The 22,954-nt window shown below is 38.3% G+C and overlaps 1 protein-coding gene across 1 annotated transcript in view; it reads left to right on the plus strand.

Moving 5' to 3' along the window:
* The window catches only part of CCDC18 (coiled-coil domain containing 18), a 162,639-nt gene that overhangs the window by 34,625 nt on the left and 105,060 nt on the right, over positions 1 to 22,954 (plus strand). The window contains exon 6 of the mRNA XM_007936123.1: positions 1,835 to 1,931. Within this exon, the coding sequence (XP_007934314.1) occupies positions 1,835 to 1,931 (97 nt within the window). The remainder of the gene's footprint in view (positions 1 to 1,834; positions 1,932 to 22,954) is intronic.

Genomic DNA, 22,954 nt, shown 5'->3' on the forward strand with positions numbered 1-22,954 from the left:
AGGCGTATGGATATTATCCTATCACTGACAGCATTGTACTTCAGGACAGATCTTGAAACATCCTTTGTGATGATGAATGCCATGCCATTCCTCTTTAAACTGTCATTCCTGGCATGGTAGATCATATGGTGTATGATTCAAAATGACCAAAACCAGTCCTTTTCAGCTTAGTGATGCTGAGGATATCAATCTTTATGTGTTCCATTTCATTTTTGACAACTTCCAGTTTTCCTAGATTCATACTTCGTACTTTCCGTGTTCCAATAATGCAGCTTTTGCCCAGTGCTACTTTGAGAGCTTTCTAAGCTAAGTGACTCCTAATCCTCCTCTGTATTGGACAATGTTTCTGGATTGTTCATAAAGTTGCACAATAATGTATCAGACAGTGTTTCTTTGCTATTCATAAAGTTTTCCATGGCCAATTCTTTGAGAAGTGGATGGCCTCCTCCTTCTTCCTAGTCTGTCTCAGTCTGTAAGCAGGGCTGATACCTGTTCACCAAGTGCACCCTACTGGGTTTGAAACACCAGTGGCACAGTCTCAAGACTCACAAAAACACGTCACCACAGTAGGACAAACCGACAGACAAATTTGTCTTCTTTAGCTGTTGGAAACCCCTCTAACCACCCTTTTCTGGATCCTTGCAGCTAACTCCTCAGTCTGTTCCAGTCCCCTTTTCCTTTTCTGTCCCCTCCCTGCCTTCCTGCCTTGCTCCTTGTGGGGTGTAGCCTGGGTTCCCTGTCTTCATCTGGGTCCCTGTGGCTGACTCCTCAATCTGTTTCGTTTGCCTTTGCCTTTTCTGTCCTCTCCCTGCCTTCCACCTTGCTGCCTGTTCTTACATCCCTGGAATCCGAATGAGAATGGTATCACTTTAAAATCCAAAGTGGTTGGCACTTGTAAACATTAAAAATGGCTGCGCCCTCTGTCACTTTACACATCCAAAATGGCCGCCGCTTGTAAACATTCAAAATGGCTGTGCCCTCGGTCACTTTAAATATCCAAACCATTAGTTGGAGCCAACTTCATGACACCTTAAAACAATAGCATTCTTTATCCAGGACTCTGCAACTGCATTGACATCCTTGATAACCACAGTTGCTATCCAGACCTAGTAATCACATAGATTCAGGAAGGGAGCATACATTACTTCAATTTGTTTATAGTGGTAGCACAGAAGCCAAAAGATGAGAAGAGACTGAAAATACAGAAGATGGAGCAAATTCCCGAAGATGAGGATAAGTGTGGATGTGAAATTGACCGAGTTCCAGCTTTGTGGTCTCAGTACATTGTGAGACGTAGGAGGAAAAGTCAGGGTCAACTAAGATTATGGCTTAACCAAGTACTTGGTGATTTTTGAATTTTTTTGTTGCTTAGATTTTTTATATTCTGTATTGTTAGAGATTACTCTCTTTTGAAATACTTTTTTGAAAATATACTTGTATTGTTTCCAAGGTTTATACAATTTACTGAGTATATCTAAGATTCTAGACAGTTCACTGATTTTATAATACCTAACCTTTGAAAATTTATCATCCAGCTTCAGGCTACTTCCCTAATTTAACTTTTCCAAACTGAAAAAATATGTTAGCATGTAAGAATGTATTTATGTCTCAGAGTTTATGTTTATAAACATTATATATTATACATAATTTTTCATATTGATATGAGATTATTATCATCAAATATTTATTCTTCATTTTATGGTTTAAGTGTGATACTCTTGTTTAATACATTGAAGTCTGTTAATTATTCCTGTAATTCAATGTAGGTTATTTTGGACCTAAACTATTCAAATGTAGAGCATTCTTTTATTTATCATCTCTCTGTAAATTTTAGGGCTGAACGACAAAGGAATGAAGCACTATATAATGCTGAAGAGCTGAGTAAAGCTTTCCAACACTATAAAGAGAAAGTTGCTGAAAAATTGGAAAAGGTAAGTGGTAGTTGTGCAAGTTCAGTATTTTGTATTGCTGTCACAATTCTGAGGAGCTCTGATGGTGCAGTTCAAATCCACTAGCCACTCCATGGAAGGAAGACAGGGCAATCTACTTCTGTAAAGGTTTATCACCTTGGAAACCCAGTGTCGGTTTCTTTGAGTTGGAATCGACTTGATGGCAGTGAGTTTGGTGTTGTTTTGTTTGTTCACGATTCTAGAAATAAAGTTAGATATAAATAGAATATATTTATTTATGGTTAAAGAAGGGAGTGATTTTTATCAGAGTGATTTAATAAAAAATAAAGTCACTGAAATGAGGAGTTTGTAAATACCAATGATTGTTGTTCACCATTTCTTATATAATTAGCCAAAACGTTTTATTTATCTAAAGAGGGAAAATTCGGCACTGGAGTTAAATGAAGGGACAAAATAAAGAGAAAGGTGGGGTAGATGAATGGAGGTTAGAGATACAGAAATAGAATCAAGATACTTATTCTTGAGGAGAGGAAGATGGTGTCATACCTATAATATGCACGTTTAACCAACTTAATCCCTGATTATCTAGGTAAAGGAGATAGAAATGGTATTGGAGCTATGAGCAACTAAGGAGAAGATAGAGAGCAGATTAAACAGCTGGGAAAAATAAACAAACCCACCTTGCTGGTGGAGGCTGAGATGGAGGAGATGACTCATTAGAAATACAAAAGAAGTTGTTGAAGGGAAGAAGGGGAAGAGGGAAAAAAAAAAAAACTATCATGGAACTCACAGAGACTTGAGGACTCAGAATACCTGCACCAGGACTTGTTGGTCATGACCTTGGGCTCTGAGTAAATAGATAATCTTACTGGGAAATGGATCAAGACTCCTCCCCCCTTAGCTTGGGCTGTTGGAAGTTCAGAAAGGAATGGGGGAAAGGGAGAAACTCCTTCAGAGGAGGTGAAACCCTGGAATGAGTACATGGCAGTGGGCTGGGGTTCAACTTTTCCATGACCTCTTTTAGCACAGAGTGGACCGGGGTACTGGATTTTTGACGCTTTTTGATCCAAGTGGAAAGTAGTGGCTCTCTGCCCACTGAGGTCTCTTTCAATTTTGAACTGCGGGTCTTTGATTCACAATAGGACATCATCATTATGTAGACATCTTAGAAAGACACAAACTACCCTGCCTGTGCCTGCATCATGAACTGTCTCCCCCCAGATGTGGAAAACTCCTACCTTTCTATACAGTGGCTGGCTTCTGGTACCTTTTTTTTTTTTTCCTTCCTTTTTTATTTCTTTCTCCCCTGCCTCATTCAATGGAAGGAACACGTTAAACCTCCACCAGGCAACAAGAGTATTTACACTGAACACCAGTATCATCTGTGCCCCAGAATCAACAACAGATGGTGGACAACACCTGCTCATCCCAAGTCCAAATTGTCTTCACAGTGAACAGAGACCTGCACCCACGTCCCCAACAGTGATTCCAAAGAAAAAGAGAGAGCTGGAGAGCAACCCAGTACATCTGAATTAATAACCAAAAAAGTACAACTGCTCCACACTTTCAGATATGGTGAAACATAAAATGAGGGTGAAGCAAAGCAATACATAACTAACAGTTAAAGACAACAGCTTCAGAATGTCTAGGAAACAACAGTCTCAAAAAAAACAAATAAAACAAACAAACAAAGAAACAAAAAAAACAGAGGACAAGATAATAGAAATAAAAGCCCAGGATAAAGAATTATCTATCGTGGAAGAAGATCAAGCAATAGAACTATCTGAGAAGGAATTCAGAAGGTATATATATATATATATATATGATTCTCTAAGAGCTCAAGGAATCCATAAACAGAAACAATGAGAAGACAGACAGTACCCTGAAAATCATTCAAGAACAAAATAACAAGATAAATATACAATTAGAACTCACACAAAAACAGCAATTAGAAATCCATATGAACACCAAAATTATAGAGGTAGACAATATAGTGGGACAAAAGAGTAGACTAGAACTGGTTGAAGAATGCATTTCCCAGTTAGAAAATAAATCCCTTGATGCCAGTCTGTTTGAGGAAAACTCAGAATAAAGATTTAAGAGAAATGAAGAGAACCTAAGAGTTCTATGGGATGACATGACAAGAAATACCATATTCCTGATTGAAATATCAGAACAAGAAGAGGGGAAAAAAAAAATTCGAAGACTTACTAACAGAAAATTTCCCTTATATCATAAAGGAAGAAAAAAACATCTGTCCAAGAAGCTCATTGAACCCCATACAGATTCCAAGAGAAAGTCACTAAGACATGTCGTAATCAAACTCTCCAAAACGAAAAACAAGGAAAGAATCTTGGGAGGAACTTGGGAAAAACAAAATGTCACCTACGATGAACAGATACTGTGCACGCAAGAACACAACGGGATAGAATATATAAAGCCTTGAAAGAAAAGAACTCCAACTGAGAATTATATGTCCAGCCAAATTGTGCCTCAAATATGAGGGTGAAATCAAGACATTCTCAGACAAACAGAAATTAAGGGAATTTGTGAAAACCACCCCTACAAGAAATACTAAAGGGAGTCCTTACAATAGAGAACCCACAACAGAGAAGAACAAATTAAATCAAGACTCTTGACATCACCACTTAGAAACCAAACCAGAAATAGATGCCCAAAATAAGCTCATAAAATAAGGTACACAGAGAAATAAGGGAGTCAGTCTGCAGATGACACCAGCAACAAAGTAAATAGAGGGCATAAAAGTTGATTACAAAACTTGCAAATGAAGAGGAAGACAGGACAAAGTCTTTAGAGAACTGACTGTTCCAAACTAAATGAGGTAAGAATTTACTTCAGGGTAACCACAAAGAAAATTAACAATCATCCTAAGCACACTCAGAGAGAAGAAAAATACATGGGCTTAGTAAGCACAAAACCAACAATAATGAAGAAAACGAAGAAATACTTGATGACAAGATTAGCTCAGCAAAGAATAATTTTTGGAACAAGGAATTCAACAACAACAATAACAACAACAAAAAAAAAACCACAGTAGAATGACAGCAATAAATTCATGCCTATCAATAATTACACTCAGTGTGAATGGATGAAATGCACTAGTCAAGAGAAAGAAAATGGCAGATTGGATAAGAAAAGATGGCCCATCAAAACACTGCCCAGAAGAGACCCACCTTAGACTCGAAGGTAAAAACAAATAAAAAATTTAGAGGTGGAAAAATAAGAGGTGGAAAAAATATATACCAAGCTAATGGCAACCAAAAAAGCAGGAGTGGCAATATTAATTTCTGAAAAATAGACTTCAAGGTGAAAAGCAGCATAATGGACAAAGAAGGACATTATACAATTCTAAAAGTAACAATTGACAAAGAAGACATCACTGTAATTAATATCCATGCACCCAATGAAAGTGCTCCAAAATATGTAAAACAAGTGTTAACTGTATTGAAAGGAAAGATAGACAGCTCTACAATAGTAGTTGGAGGCTAACATGCCACTTTCAAAGGAGGGACAGAACAAGTAGAAAAAAACTCAGCGAAGATACAGAACTCAACAACACAATGAACCAACTTGATCTCATAGACATATACAGAGCACTCCACCCAACAAAAGCACAATACACATTCTTCTGCAGTGCACATGGAGCATTCTCCAGAATAGACCATATATTAGGACACAAAATAAGCCTCAGTAAATTCAGAAGCATTGCAGTACTACAAAGAATCTTCTTGATCACAGTGCTATAAAATTAGAAATCAATAGTAGGAAGATCAAGGAAACAATATCAAATATGTGGACACTGAATAATACACTGGTCAAAAACTACTGGGTAAGAGAAGAAATAAAGTGTGAAATAAAAATATTCTTAGAAACAAATGAGAATGAAGATACAACTTATCAAAACCTTTGGGACACAGCGAAAGCAGTACTCAAACGTCAGTTTATAGCAATAAATGCACATATGAAAAAAGAGGAAAGAATCAACATCAACGTTCTAACTCAACAACTCCAACAATTAGAAAAAGAGCAACAAAGGAAACCTACAGTATGCAGAAGTAAGGAAATAATAAAGATTAGAGTGAAAATAAATGAAAGAAAAAAAATGGGAAAAATCAGCAAAACAGAAGTTGGGTCTTTGAAAAGATTAACAAAATTGACAAACCATTGGCAAATTTAACAAAGAAAAAGAGAAGATACAAACAATACGAATAATAAATGAGAAGGGTGACATCACAACAGAACAAACTGAAATAAAAAATATAATAGCAGAATATTATGAAGAACTATATTCCAACAGATTCGAGAATCTGGAAGAGATGGACAAGTTTCTAGAAACACAAGATCTGCCTAAACTATCCCAGTCAGATACAGAATACTTGAATGGACACCTAGCAAAAGAAATTGAGCAAGTCATAAAAAATTTCCCCCAAAAAAAGTCTTGGCCCAGATGGCTTCACTGGAGAATTTTACTAAACATTCAGGAAAAAGTTGACGCCTATGCTACTCAAACCATTCCAGAGCATGGAAAAAGATGGAATACTCCCACATTCATTCTGTGAAGCAAGCACAATACTAACACCAAAAACAGGGAAAGACACCACTAAAAAGAAAAAAACTACAGACAAATATCTTCAAATATTGAAGACATAAAAATCTTCAATAAAGTCCTAGCCAACAGAATCCGACAACATACAATAATAATAATAATAATAATAATAATACATCCTGACCAAATGGGATTTATACCAGGTATGCAAGGATGGTTTAGCATCAGAAAAACAATATAATCCTCCACATAAACAAAACAAAAGTAAAGAAACATATGATCCCAATAATCAGCACAGAAAGGGCATTTGATAAAATCCAACACCCATTCCTGTTCAGAACTCTCAGCAAAATAGGGATAGATGGGAAAATCCTCAACATAATAAAAGGCATATATGCAAAGCCAACAGCCAATGACTCAGAGCATTCCCCTTCTAAACAGGAAGCAGACAAGGATGCCCTCTATCACCACTTCTTTTTAACATTGTATTGGAAGTCCTAGCCAGGTCAATAAGGCAAGAAAGAAAAATAAAAAGCATCCAAATTGGCAAAGCGAAAATAAGGCTATCTCTATTTGCAGATGACATGATCCTATACATAGGAAATCCAAGAAACTCTGCAAAAAAATTACTGGAACTAATAGAAAGTTTCAGCAAAGTGGCAGGATACAAGGCCAGCAGACATAAAAATACCAGTTGTATTCCTTTATGTTAACAAAGAGGCCTCTGAAAAGGAAATAAGGAAAACAATACTGTTTACAATAGCTACCAGAAAGGTAAAATATTTAGGAGTAAATCTTATCAGAGACACAAAAGACCTACACAAAAAAATAAACCTACAAAACACTACTGCAAGAAACTACACGGCATCTACATAAATGGAAGAACTTGCCTTGTTCATGGATAGGAAGACTGAATATTGTGAAAATGTCAATATTACGCAAAGCAGTCTACACATTCAATGCAATCCTGATCCAGATACCATTAACATTTTTTAAGGACATGGAAAAACCTATTATTAATTTCACATGGAAAGGAAAGGGACCTCAGATAAATAAAGCACTGCTGAAGAACAAAAACAAAGTGGGAGGTCTCATGCTTTCAGATTAAAAACCTACTATACAGCCACAGTAGTTAAAACAGCATGGTACTGGTATAATAACAGGCAGATAGACCAATGGAACCGAATGAAAAACCCAGAAATAGACCCATCCATCTATGGACAGCTGATCTGTGACAACCAAAACCCATTAAATGGGGGAGAGATAGACTGTTTAACAAATGATGCTGGCAAAATTGGCTATCCACTTGCAGAAAAATTAAACAAGACCCACCTCACCCCATACACAAAAACGAACTCAAGTTGGATCAGAGACTTAAATGTAAAACCCAAAACTATAAAGCTCATCAAAGATAAAATAGGGGCAAATCTAGGGGCCCTAATCTGTGGCATAAATAGACTATCAATCATAACCCAAAACGTGTAGGCAGTGGAAGAGAAGTTAGCTGACTGGGACCTTTTAAAAACTGAATTCTTACGCACATCTAAAGACTTTTCCCAAAGGGTAAAAAGAGAACCTACAGATTGGGAAAAAATATTTGGCTTATGGCGTATCTGAAAAAGGACTTATCTCCATAATTTATAGAAAACTTCAACACCTCAACACCAAAAAGACAAACAACCCAATTCAAAAATGGGCAAGGGACATGAACGGACACTTCACTGAAGAAGATATACTGAGCATGAAGAAATGCTCACGATCATTAGCCATTAGACAGATGGAAATCAAAACAACAATGAGATATAATCTTACCCTGACAACAATAGCAGAGTTCAAAAAGAGAAAATAAGAAATGTTGGTGAGGTTGTTGAGAGATTGGAACTCTCATACACTGCTGGTGGTACTGCAGAATGGTACAACCATTATTGAAAATGTTATGGTGTTTCCTTAAAAAACTGGAAAAGAAATACCATTTGATCCAGCTATTCCATTACTAGGAATATCTCCTAAAGAGGTGGGAGACAGGACACGAACAGACCTATGCACACCCATATTCATCACAGCACAATTCCTTATAGCAAAGAGATGGAAACAACCTAAATGCCCACGAACATATGAGTGAATAACCAAACTGTGGTACATTCACACAGTGGAATACTATACTACATTAAAAAATAATGAAGAAACACAAATTATCTCACAATGTGGATGAATTTGGAGGACATTATGCTGAGTGAAATAAGTCAATCACAGAACAACAAATATTGTATGAGCCCATTATTTTAAAAAGTCAAGGAAAGGTTTATTTAGGGAAGGAAACTCTCTTTATTTTTACTGGGGATGGAGGGTGGGGGTGGGAGGAAATATTTTGGATCAGTTGGGGGTCACACGTTGATTTGGGTGAGGGGAGGCATGGTATGGAAAGGGTCTGTTACTAGCATGATGACATTGGAGAAAGGAAGGACACTGAAATGTGTGCATAAGATACAGACAACAGAGGCAAATACTAACATAGATGCAATTCTGCATCACCACTAACACCAGACACCAGGTTACAAATAAATGCATAGACAGGTGAGAAGATCAGGTAGGGGTCAGTGAACAGGACACCCTAGACCAAGGATAGATTTGGCTGAAGATAATCTTACATATGTACTTGTGCTACAAAATCAGCCATTTACTTTACACGAGCAACAGGAGACAGAGTAACCTCTCAGATACAACCAAAAACCCTGAGAGAGAGAGAATCACCAGGCTTACCAACTCAGGACCATAGTATCAGGGGACATCATTCTCAGTTGTCACAAAATAGTATCTAAAAATCTTGTTCCACAACCTACTTTGTTGAGTAGTAACTGGGGTCTTAAAAACTTTCGAGCAGCCATCTAAGATGCAACTGTTGGTCTCCTCTTATCTGAAGCAAAGAAGAGAGAAGAAAATCAAGGGATCAAAACTGGAGATCCTGGATAGAGTGAGAGGAAAAAATGTGGAACAAAATTCAAAAACACAAAAATGAGGACTTCTGGTAAGATGGCAGAATACACATACAAGCTACTCAGGTGTTCTTCAACAAAGAAAAGCAAAACCAATTGACAGAGATACAGAAGATAATCCTGGAGCCCTGAGCTTTGCAAGGAAGTATACAGAAGTGGAGTAGGCACCGACTAGTGGAAGAACCTGAATGAAAACAGTGAGTATGGATATGGATGAAGCTGCAGACTGCTAGCTACTCTGAAGGCACCAACAGTGTGAATATTTCCAAGTGGTGCTGGGACCTGAGAATTGACCTAAAGATCAGCGCTGGTTGCCAAGGACTGCACGGACAACTGTGCTGGTGGCCGATGACTAAGAAGGAAAACAGCAAAGAGGGAGACAGCCTAAGCTGTGGACTTTCACCTGTCTGGATTGTGCAGCCTAAATGGTAGCCATTTAGGATATTTAAAGTGACTAAGGGCACAGCCATTTTGAATGTTTACAAGCAGTGGCCATTTTGGATATTTAAAGTGACATCATTCTCATTTGGATTCCAGGGTCCTATATAGGCTCTGCTTGCCAAGAACAGCAGGGACATACAGGAGGCTGACAGCTGGAATGGAGATAGGTGGTGAGTGCATAAGTGCTGCCAACTAGTGAGTAGATGAGCAAAGTACCCTGCTTACTTAGTTAAAGTCCAAACAAAATAAAAATTTTGGGCAAATCACTTCAGTATACGGTCACCAATTAAATATAAACACAAAAATGTCACAATGTCTCAGAGACAACAGAGCATCACAGTCCACACAAAGAAGCAAGATAAAACAGGAGAAATAAAGGGCCAGGGAACAGACCCAGAACACATCCCTACAGAAGACACAGAATTGGAACTCCATGGTAAGGAATGCAAAAGAATTATATTTAGGTACCGTCAACAGATTGAGAGACAGTTCAAGGAAAACACTGACAAAATTGAGGAAAACACAGACAAAACCCTAGTTTCAGAAGACAATACAAGAACAAAATGACAAAGTAAATGAAAAATTAGGAACGATACAAAATCTACAGGTAGAAATCCAGAAGATTTATTCTAAATTTTCAGAAATTAATAAGACACTGAACAGGCAGTGGAGTAGAATTGAATCAGTGGAAGACAGAATTAGTGAGATTGAAGACAAATACCTCAGTACTTCTTTGGAAAGGTGATCAATCAGAAAAAGAATCAAAATAAATGAATAAAGCCTAATTCATGTGGGATACTGTCAAAAGAAATAACCTACATGTAATTGGAATTCCAGAACAGGAAGAGACAAATATAACCACAGAGAAAATTGTCGAAGATTTGTTGGAAGAGAATTTCCCTGATATGATGGAAGATGAGAATATAACCATTCAAGAAGTCCAGTGAACCCCAAACATGATAGACCCCAAAAGAAAATCACCCAGACAGATCATCATCAAACTCACCAAAACCAAAGACAGAGAATCCTAAAAGCAGTGCAGGAAAAATGAAGTTACCTACAAGGGGCAACCAGTAAGACTAAGCTCTGATTTTTCAGCAGAAACCATGCAGGCAAGAAGGCAGTGAGGATGGTGTTCTGGTTATCTAGTGCTGCTCTGACAAGAATATACCACAAATGGGATGGCTTGAACAAACAGGAGTTTATTCTCTTATAGTTTGGAGGCTTTAAATCGGAGTTCATAGTGCCAGGCTTTAGGGCCTGAGTGAAAGCCCCTCAACCTTGGGCTTCAGCTCTGCCTCCTGCTCCCAGCCCACTGAAGCTGGAGGGTTTTCTTCACTTAGCTGCTGAGGCTGACAAGCCCACAGTTGACAAATAAAAAGGCACAGTCCCGATGTTACCAAACCACATGGCAAGCCATTAATTCAAGTCCATTGAAAGTCCCAAGGTCGGCAGAGCATGGCAGGCTGGTGAACAACAACATGACTACACGCAGGGTTCAAGCATGCCATAAGCTAGAGACCGTTGTCCATGTTTTTTCTTTATATACAGGCAGCAGACCATATCCCTACAGCAGCTACTCAGCTGCTCACAATAGATTCCTCTGTGGAGTTAATTACCAGTCTCATCATGGGGAATACTACATCCAGCTGCCCACCTACTCAAGAGGCCAGCAAAGTTGACACACAAACTTAACTACCAAAGATGGTACATATAAAACATTGGAAGAAAAAAAATAATCCAACCAAGAATAATATACACAGCAAAATTATCCCTCAGATATGATGGTGAAATTAGGATGTTTCCAGATATGCAGAAATTAAGGGAATTGTTAAAACAAGACCAACTTTACAAGAGATGCTAATGGGAGTCCTCTGGACGGAAAACCAACAACAGCAAACAACAACCTACCATTAACATACATAATGATGTAATGCAGAAACCAACCCAGTTATGGAAGAATCTGAAGTAAATAAGCCAACAAGATTGTAAACAGGGAACCAGAGACATCAATTGGCAAAGGAGGACAACTACAAACTAAAGAGGGGGAAAAAAAAGAACTCGGTGGTAGGAAAATCAAGACAACTGCAAGATAGAATGGATTGTTCTAAACTTGGGAAGAAAATTATAAATCACAATGTAACTGCAAAGAAAAATGATAAACCTTCACATTAAAATAAAAAAGAGGACAAACACAAATATTTGGCAAAGACCAAAACAACAGCAATAGGAAGTGATAACATGATTCATAAACAAAATGAACTCACACAGAAAATTATATGGAATAAAGAAATCAGGAACACCACGAAAAGCACATAACAAAATGATACCAGTAAATTCATACTTGTTGATAGTTACATTGAATGTTACTGGATTAAATGAACCACTCAAGCTACGGAGAGTTGAGGACTGGAAAAGCAAACATAACCTGTCAATATGCTGTCTACAGGACACACACCTGAGAGAAAGACACAAATAGACTAAAAATCACTGACAAAACAAAGAGATGACTCCACAATTGTAGTAGGAGACTTTAATACACCACTTTCAATCAGAGATATAACAACTGCAAAGAAACTCAACAAAGATAAAGAAGAACTAAATGATACAATCCCCAACTTGATCTTATAGACATCTACAGAGCACTTCACCCAACAGCAGCACGATATACATTCTTTTCCAGTTCACATGGAACATTCTCCAGGATAGACCAAATGTTAGGCCACAAAGCAAGCCCCATTAAATTTAAAAGCATTGAAATACTGCAAGGCATCTTCTCAGATCACAGTGCTGTAAAATTAGAAATCAATAATAGGAAGATGAACAGAAAAACAGCAAACACTTGGGAATTGAGTAACACTCTCCTTAAAAATGACTGGGTAATAGAAGAAATAAAAAATGAAATTAAAAAAATTCCTTGAATCAAGCAAGAATGAAAACACAACATACCAGAATCTTTGGGACACAGCAAAAGCAGTGATCAGAGGCCAATTTATAGCAATAAATGCACACATCAAAAAAGAAAGAGTCAAACTCAACACCTTAACCCAGCATCTCCGACAATTAGAAAAAGAGCAGCAAAAAAGTCTACAGTCACCAGACAAAAAGAAATAATATTCAAACAAATTAATTAAACAGTAAATAGAAAGAGAATAGAAAAAATCAGCAAGACTAGAAGTTAGTTTTTTGGAAAGATTAATAAAATGGACAAACCAATGTCAAATGTAACAAAGGAAAAGAGGGAGAGAATACAAATAACATGCCTAAGAAATGAATTGGGCGACACCACAACAGAATCAACAGAAATTAAAGAATAGTATCAGCATACTATGAAGAACTAGGGAGCTCTGGTAGCATAGTGCCTAAGGCACTTGACTGCTAACCAGAAGGCTGACGGTCCAAACCCACCAGCCACTCTTGGGAAGGAAGGTTGGGCAATCTACTTCCGTAGTGATACCGCCTCGGAAGCCCAAGAAGGGCTCACTATGAGTCAGATATGACTCCACGGCATATAACAACAACAACAATGAAGAACTATATTCCAGCATATTAAAAAATCTGGAAGAAATGGACAGATTTCTAGAAACATCCTACTTATCTAAACTAACAGAGGCTGAGGTAGGAAATTTAAACAGACCCATAACAGAAGGAGAAATTGAACAGGTCTTAAAAAAATTACCAACAAAAAAACCCTGACCCAGACGTTTTCACTGGCATATTCTACCGAACATTCAGAGAAGCACTGACACCAGTCCTGTTCAAACTATTCCAGAACATAGAAGAGGATGGAATCCTCCCAAATTCATTTTATAAAGCAAGCATAAGCATGATACCAAAACAGGGCAAAAACATCACTATAAAGGAAAACTACAGACCAATACCCCTCATGAATATAGATGGAAAAATCTTCCAACAATATTCCAGCCAATAGTCTCAAACAACATATCAACAAAATATGCATTGTGACCCAGTGGGGTTCATACTAGCTATGCAAGGATGGTTCAACATTAGAAAAAACAATCAACATCATCCATCACGTAAATAAAATAAAGGAAAAGAACCACAGGATCATATCAATTTGTGTAGAAAAGGCATTTGATAAAATCTAACACCCATTCTTTGGGTACCTTGACCAGAAGTCTGTCGTGCAAATGGAACAAGGGGATACTGCATGGTTTAAAATCAGGAAGGGAGTGCGTCAGGGTTGTATCCTTTCCCCAACTTATTCAATCTATATGCTGAGCAAATAATCCGAGAAGCTGGACTATATAAAGCAAAACGTGGCATCAGGATTGGAGGAAGAATCATTAACAACATGAGATATGCTGATGATACAACTTTGCTTGCTGAAATGTGGATGACTTGAGGCACTTACTGATGAAGATTCAAGAACACAGTCTGCAGTATGGATTACATCTCAATATAAAGAAGACAAAAATCCTCACAACTGAATCAATAAGCAGCATCACGATAAATGGAGAAAAGCTTGAGGTTGTCAAAGAATTCATGTTGCTTGGTTCTACAATTGAGGTCAATGGAAGCAGCAGTCAGGACATTAGGCGACGTAGCACTGGACAGGTCGGCTGCGAAGGAACTCTTTCAAGTGCTGAGGAGCAAGGATGTCTCCTTGAGGTCTAAGGTGCGCCTGACACAAGCCATGGTATTTCCAGTTGCCCCTTATGCACGTGAGAGCTGGACAGTGAATAAGGAAGACCAAAGAAGAGTTGATGCTTTTGAGTTGTGGTGCTGGCAAAGAATGCTGAAGGTACCATGGACTGCCAAAAGAACTAACAAATCTGTTCTGGAGGAAGTGCAGCCGAGATGCTTCTTGGAAGCAAGGATGGCCAGACTTTGTCTCACCTACTTTGGTCATGTTGTCAGAGGGGACCATTCCCTGGAGAAGGATATCATGCTTGGTAAGGTGGAGGGTCGATGAAAGAGGGGAAAGCCTTCAACGAGATGGATTGACACTGTGGCTGTGACAATGGGCTCAAGTATAGCAAGGATCATGGAGCTGGCTTGGGTTTGGGCGGTGTTTTGTTGTGCTGTACAGGGGTTCACTATGAGTCAGAAACAACTCGAGGGCACCTAACAACAACAACACCCATTCCTCATCAAAACTCTCAGTAAAATAGCAATAGAAGGGAATTCCTCAACATAGTAAAGGGGATATATGCAAAATCAACAGCCAACATTATTCTCAATGGAGAGAGACTGAAACCATTCCCCTTGCAAACAGGAACCAGATAAGGATGACCTCTGTCACCACTTCTATTCAACATTGTATTGGAAGTCCTAGCTAGGGCAATCAGGCAAGAAAGGGAAATCAAAGGCATCCAGATTGGTAAGGAAGAAATAAAACTATCCCTATTTGCTGATGATATGATGCTATACTTAGAAAACCCAAGAGATTCAGCAAAAAAGTTACTAGAACTAATAGGATAGTGGTGTGATACAAGGTCAACATACAAAAAACAGTTGGGTTCCTCTACACCAGCAAAGAGATTGCTGAAAATGAAATAAGGAAATCAATATCATTTACAATTATGGTTGTTATGTGTCATCGAGTTGGACCCGACCCATAGCAATAGGTACCACAAAACTAAAATGCTTGGGAATAAATCTCACTAGGGACACAAAGACCTGTACAAAGAAAGCTACAAATCACTACTCCAAGAAACCATAAGAGACCTACATAAATTCAAGAACATGCCTTGCTTGTGAATAATAAGAGTGCACATTGTATAAATATCAATACTACCCAAAGCAATCTATACATTCAATGCAATTCCAATCCAGTTCCCATCAGCATTCTTTAAGGATATGGGGAAACCAATCATTAATTTTATATAGAAAAGAAAGGGACCTCAAATAAATAAAGCACTATTGAAAAAGAAGAACAAAGTAGGAGGTCTCACACTCCTGGATCTCAACCTACTATACAGCCACAGTAGTCAAAACAACCTGGTATTGATACAATGACAGACACATAGACCAGTGTAAAAGAATTGAGAAAGCAGAAATAGATCCATCGACCTGTGGTCAGCTGATTTTTGACAAAGGTCTGAAATCCATTAAATGGCAGGCAAGAGGTGGTCTCTAACTAATGGTGTTGCCAAAATTGGATATCCATTTGCAGAAAGGTGAAACAAGATCCATACCTCATGTGTATAGAAAAACTAACTTCAGAGATAAACCCCACCCTCAGAGGCAGGAAAGGGAGGGGAACGCCAGGAACAACAATCCAGGTAGGATCCAGGTAAGGGGAAGGTGGAGAGGTTTCAAACAGGGAGATGAACTTGTCTGTCAGTTTGTCTTACTGTGGTGGCTTGTTCATTGCTCTGAAGTTTCAGACTGTGCAACCGGTATTTCAAATGCCAGCAGGATTACACATGGTGCACAGGTTTCAGTGCAGCTCATAGACTGAGACACACTAGGAAGAAGGAAGAGGTCATCCACTTCTCAAAGAATTGGCCAGAGAAAACCTTATGAATAGCAGAGAAACACTGTCTGATACATTACCGGGCAACTTTATGAATAGCCTGGAAACATTATCTGATACAGTGCAGGCAGATGAGCCCTTTAGGTCAGAAGGCACTCAAAATATGATTGGGAAAGAGTTGCCTCATCAGAGTAGAATCAGCCTGAATGATATGAATAAAGTAAAGCTTTTAGGACCTCCATTTGCTGATGTAGCATGATTCAAATTGAGAAACAGCTGTGAACATCCATTAATAATCGGAACATGAAATGTACATAGTATGAATGTAGGAAAATTGGAAGTTGTAAAAAATGAAATGGATTACATAAAGATTGGTATATCCTAGGCATTAGTGAGCTGAAATGGACTGCTTTTGGCCATTTTGAATCAGACAACCATATGATCTGCTATGCCGGGAGTGAAAGTTTGAAGAGGAATGGCATGGTGTTCATCATCACAAAGGATGTTTCAAGATCTGTCCTGAAGTACAGTGCTGTGAGTGATAGGATAATATCCATACGCCTACAAAGAAGACCAGTTAATACTACTACTATTTAAATTTATGCACCAACCACCAAAGACAAAGATGAGGAAGTTGAAGATTTTTACCAACTTTTGCAGTCTGAAATTGATTGAACATGCAATCAAGATGTGTTAATTATGACTGGTGACTAGAATGCAAAAGTTGGAAACAAAGAAGAATCACCAGTAGTTGGAAAATTTGGCCTTGGTGACAGAAATGATGCTGGAGATCATATGACAGAATTTTGCAAGACCAATGACTTATTCATTGCAAACACCTTTTTTCAACAACACATAGGGCAGCTATACATGTGGACTTCACCAGATGGAGTACACAGGAATCAGTATGACTACATCTGTGGCAAGAGGTGATTGAAAAAGCTCAATATCTTCAGCCAAAACCAGGCCAGGAGCTGATTGTGGAACAGACCATCAACTGCCCATATGCAAATTCAAGTTGAAGTTAAAAACAATTAGAACAAGTCCACAAGAGCCAGAATAGGTCCTTGAATGGATCCCTCCTGAATTTAGAGACCATCTAAAGAATAGATTTGATTCATTGAACAGCAATAACCGAAAACTAGAATTGTGGGATGACATCAAGAACATCATCCATGAGGAAAGCAAGAGGTCATTAAAGAGATGAGAAAGGAAGACAAAACCAAAATGGATGTCAGAAGAGACTCTGAAACCTGCCCTTGAGTCGAGAGTAACTAAAGCAAATGGAAGAAATGACAAGATAAAAGAGCTGAACAGAAGATTTCAAAGAGTAGCTCAAGCACACAGAGCCAATTACTATAATGAAATGTGCAAAGACCTGGAGTTAGAAAACTAAAAGAGAAGAACACACTCGGCATTTCTCAAGGTGAAAGAACTGAGGAAAAAATTTAAGCCTCGAGTTGCAATATTGAAAGATTGTATGAGCAAAATATTGAATGATGGAGGAAGCATCAAAAGAAGATAGAAGGAATACATAGAGTCACTGTACCAAAAAGAATTGGTTGATGTTCATCCATTTCAGAAGTTGGCATATGATCAAGAACCAGTGGTATTTAAGGAAGAAGTGGAAGCTGCACTGAAGGAATTGGCAAAGAACAAGGCTTTAGGAGTTGATGGAATACCCATTGAGATGTTTCAACAAACGGATGCCCTGCTGGAGGTACTCACTTGGTTATGCCAAGAGATTTGGAAGACAGCTTCCCTGGCCAACTGACTGGAAGAGATCCATATTTGTACCCATTGCAAAGAAAGGTGATCCCACAGACTATAGAAATTATCGAACAATATCATTAATATCACATGCAATAAAATCTCACTGAAGATAATTCAAAAACGGTTGCAGCAGTATATTGACAGAGAACTTCCAGAGGTGCAAGCTGGATTCAGAAGAGGATGTGGAATGAAGGATAATTCATTGCTGATGTCAGATGGGTCTTGGCTCAAAGCAAAGAATACCAGAAAGATGTTTAGTTGTGTTTTATTGACTATGAAAATGCATTCGATTGTGTGGATCATAACAAATTGTGGCTAACTGAGAAGAATGAGAATTCCAGAACACTTAATTGTACTCATAAGGAACCTACCTGTACATAGGTTGTGCTGTGCATAGGGTCGCTATGAGTCAGAGACAATTTGACAGCACCTAACAACAAGAACAACAATTTCAGATGGATCCAAGTCTTCATTGTGAAACCTAAAAGTATAAAGTTCCTCAAGGAAAAACTATGGGCAAATTTAACAACAACAACAATTTATGGCATAAAAAGATTGTCAAGCATAACTGAAAATGCACAAACAGCTGAAGATAAATGAGATGAACGGGACCTTCTAAAAATTAAATTTTTATGTGTTTCCAAAGACTTCTCCAAAAGAGTAAATGAGAACCTACAGATTGGGAAAAAATATTTGGCAATGACATATCTGACAGAGGACTTATTTCTAAAATTTGTAGAATACTCCAACACCTCAACAACAAAAAGATTAAGAATCCAATTTAAAAATAGGCAGAAGCTATGAATAGACACTTCACCAAACAGGATATTCAGGAGGCCAGCAAATACATGGAGAAATGCTCAGTATCATTAGCCATCAAAGAGATGCAAATCAAAACAACAGTGAGATACCATCTCACCCCAGCACTAATGGCAAAGTTCAACAATACAGAAAACAACAAATGCGGAAGAGGATGTGGGAGCTCTGGTGGTGTAGTGTGAAAGGCATTTGACTGCTAACCAGAAGGCTGGTGGTTCATACCCACCAGCCACTTCCCAGAAGGAAGGTTGGGCAATCTACTTCCGCAGTGATATTGCCTTGGAAACCCAAGGAGGGGTCGCTATGAGTCGGATCTGATTCCATGGCAATGGTTGCATTTAGTGACCCCTCCTTGGGTTTTTGAGGCAGTATCACTACAGAAGTTGATTGCCCAACCTTCCTTCTGAGGAGTGGCTGGTGGGTTTGAACCACCAGCCTTTTGGTTAACAGTCAGATGCTTTATGCACTACACCACCAGAGCTCCCTGGTGATTCCTTAAAAAGCTGGAATTGGAAATAACATTTGACCTAGCAATCTCGTTGTTGTTGTTGTTATGTGCCGTCTAGTCAGATCCGACTCATAGCAACCCCTCCTTGGGTTTCCGAGGCAGTATCACTACGGAAGTAGATTGCCCCATCTTTCTTCCGAGGAGTGGCTAGTGGGTTTGAACCACCAGCCTTCTGGTTAGCAATCAAGTGCCTTAGGCACTATGCTACCAGAGCTCCCAGCAATCTTATAAGTAGGTATATATCCTAAAGAAGTGAGAGCCAGGACACTAATAGATATATGCACACTCATGTTCATCACAGCACTATTTACAGTAGCAAAAAGATAGAAACAATCTACATGCACATCAACAGAAAAATGGGTAACCAAACTGTGGTACATACACACATGGAATCTTGTTCATTCCTGAAGAATAGTGTAGAGTCCACAAAACACTGCATAACATGGATGAACATGGAGGACATTATGCTGATTGAAATAAGTCAGTCACAGAAGGACAAATATAGTATTAGTTCATTGTTGTAAAAAGTCAAGGAGAGGTTTATATATGCAAGGAAACTTTTTTTGTTGGTTATCAGGTGTGAGAGGGGATGGGAGGAAACACTTCAAAAAAGAAAATGTATTGACCTATGTCACTTTACTTTTGTGTATTTAACTGTACATTCAATGAAATGTATTTACAATACAGACACACATACACACACACACAAAAATGACCAGAATTACTGGTCAGATACAGTCTGGTGGAACCCCCAAGACCAAACCAGGGCCCCTGGTTACCCTTTAGTCCTAGAATTGGACTCACTCTCATGGATTAGCTTAGTAGAGAGACCTACATGGGGACACCTACCCCAGATGATGCACCCACCTACTCTAGGGAGATGCACCCCTTAGAATATTCAGCTGTGAGGCACCAGAGGGTCAGCATTCACGTAGAGGGAAAGCTGGAAAGACGGGGGAGTGCATAGTTAAGAAGGGCATGGGGGTTGGGTAGTCTTGGACAGGACGGGAAGAGAGTTTGTTATGGTTGAGGATGTTAATTGGAGCATCAAATCAAATGTACATGAGCTGTTGAATGTAAAACAAATTTACTCTCTAAATTTGCACCCAAAGCACAATTAAAAAAGAAGACATTTACTCCCATCACCTCAATGAAAGTGAAGGCAGAATAGATTACATAGCTCTCTGCTGGCCTTCCGGGATCTACTACTCAAAAGGGCCCACTTCTGATCCTCAGAGTGGATGTTTCATGAACAGATTCTACATAGAAACATAGTGGAAATAAAAACTTAAATGGAGGAAGGCCACAAGTTAGATATTCAGATGTTGAACTCAATATTAAGAAATACAATTGTGGAAGTCTTCCATCTCTAAATAATAATTGAAACAATGGAAGTTAATGATTCTATTAAAAGAAAGATAAAAGGACAGAAGAAATAACACTTAAGGAGAAAGTTAGAGTGAGAAGATTCAAAGTGTAGGTAACTGAAGAATGTTCATTTATTAAACAATTGTCAAGTTTCTACCACATTTCAGGTGGTAGTTCTCTGGGAGATTCAGTGATGCATAGCATATGATACCTGTTCTAAAGAGTTCATTGTCCAGTAAGATTGACAAGTATGTAAACAAATAATTTCTATGTTTTGGAATAAGAAATAAAAGTAAGTGATAGTTATGACAGGGTAGCATGAAGAGGGATTTACTGAACTCAGGCATAAAAAGAGGCTTCACAGACTAGTAGAGGCTTGAGCTTCTCAAGTATTTGAAGATTTTGTTGTATTTTTGAATATTGCTAAGCAGGGTAAATGATAAGAACTGTGTTTTAGGAAGCTCACTCATATCATTGTGAAGATGTACTGGAGAAATGAAAAACAAATTAAGGAGACTCTTGAGCAACCAGGCAAGAGACCTTGAAAGTGATCGTGTTCAGGAAATAGATGTGAGAGATACTAAGATGGAACAATCAGTGGGTTCTAGAGACTGCTTAAATATATTACAGGCAGACGGTAGTAGGATAGAGGGAAGAATCTAGGATATCTTTAGGTTATTGGTTTGAGTGATTGGTGGATAATTGTATCATGAATCAAAATAGATGATTTTGTAAAATAATAATGAGCTCTATTTTGTAATGTCTATAGGATATGTAGATGTAGGTTTCTTACAGGCAATTGTATCTAGAGGTCAGATCTTTGATGTTGAAACCTGGACTAACTAGTTGCTGTTGAATTACTTCCAACTCATGGTGATCCCCTGTGTACAGAGTAGAACTGCTTCATAGTGTTTTCAAGGCTGTGACCTTTTGGAAGCAGGTCAGCAGGAGTTTCTTTTGAGGTGCCTCTGAATGGGTTTGAACCACTTGTCTAGTAACTTGTCTAGTGCTTAATCATTTGTACCACCCATGGACTCTGAAATTTGGACCAGAGTTGCATGTCTAAGAGTTGACAGTGTTTAAGTGGTAAAGCTTGGATACTGAAGAAAGAAGTTTATAAAGAATGGAAGAGGATGAAAGATACAACCCTGGGAGATACTTAAAGACAAGTAGAATAGCTTTTGAAAAATTGACAAATGATCAAAGAAGTTGGAGAGCTAGGAAAGTGTAATGATAAAAGCAAAGACAATACAGCAATTTTAAAAGAAGTTGGTCCTCAGTGTGGATGTTGCAGAATGGTCAAGAAGGATGAGGACTGAGATGGCTGTTGCTTTTCTTATTTAGGGAATGATTGGACACTGCATAGAGAGCAGCTTTATTAAAGTAGCAGGGACAGAAGGCAAACTCTGAAATGGGAGTAACGAAGGGAGACATTAGAGGTAATTAACAGACTAATCTTATTTAAGGTAGGTGAAGAGGTAAGAAGTACGGGAATGGAGAGGTAGGAAAAAGATAGTTTAAGGAAAAGAGTTTCGGAAACTACAGGTAACCTGAACATAGTATGTTTGAAGGACAGGAGCCAGTGGAGGAGGCAGCAGGGGGAGATTGAAGATGCTAGAATTATGGGGAAGGGAAGATGGCACAAGAATCTGAAGGATATATGTGAGGAGGTAGGTCCAAGAGCAGAGATGAGAGAGTTTTAAATGGAATGAGGACATTTCTTTCTTTAAGGGGAAAAACAGATTAAAATAAAGAAAAAATTCAGGTACACGGAAGAAAGAAAACAAGGATTTTGAATTAAATGTTTTTAAGATGGTACTGAAATGATTTTCATAGCATAAGGGAGGGATTTGGGAGGTGTGGTGTAAGTGCTTCTCATTGTAGAGTTGTAATAAGAATCAAGAAAATAGCTAAAGCTTTCAAATGGAACTTAAGAAAAAAGAAGAACAGAGTAGAAAATAACCAGTTAATAAAATGAAGCAAGGAAATAAGAGTGGCCTGAGCCAAGTGTAATATATCACAATAACTAAAGAATATGAGTTTAAAGGAGAAGTTAACCATGTTAGGTACTAACATCAAGACAGAGGCTTATGTTTGGACTTGAAGAGGTCATTCTTTTGCACTAAAACTGTA

Source organism: Orycteropus afer, unplaced genomic scaffold, assembly GCF_000298275.1.
Source record: "Orycteropus afer afer isolate SDZICR_OR568_19922 unplaced genomic scaffold, OryAfe1.0 scaffold00033, whole genome shotgun sequence".
Lineage (NCBI taxonomy): Eukaryota > Metazoa > Chordata > Mammalia > Tubulidentata > Orycteropodidae > Orycteropus > Orycteropus afer.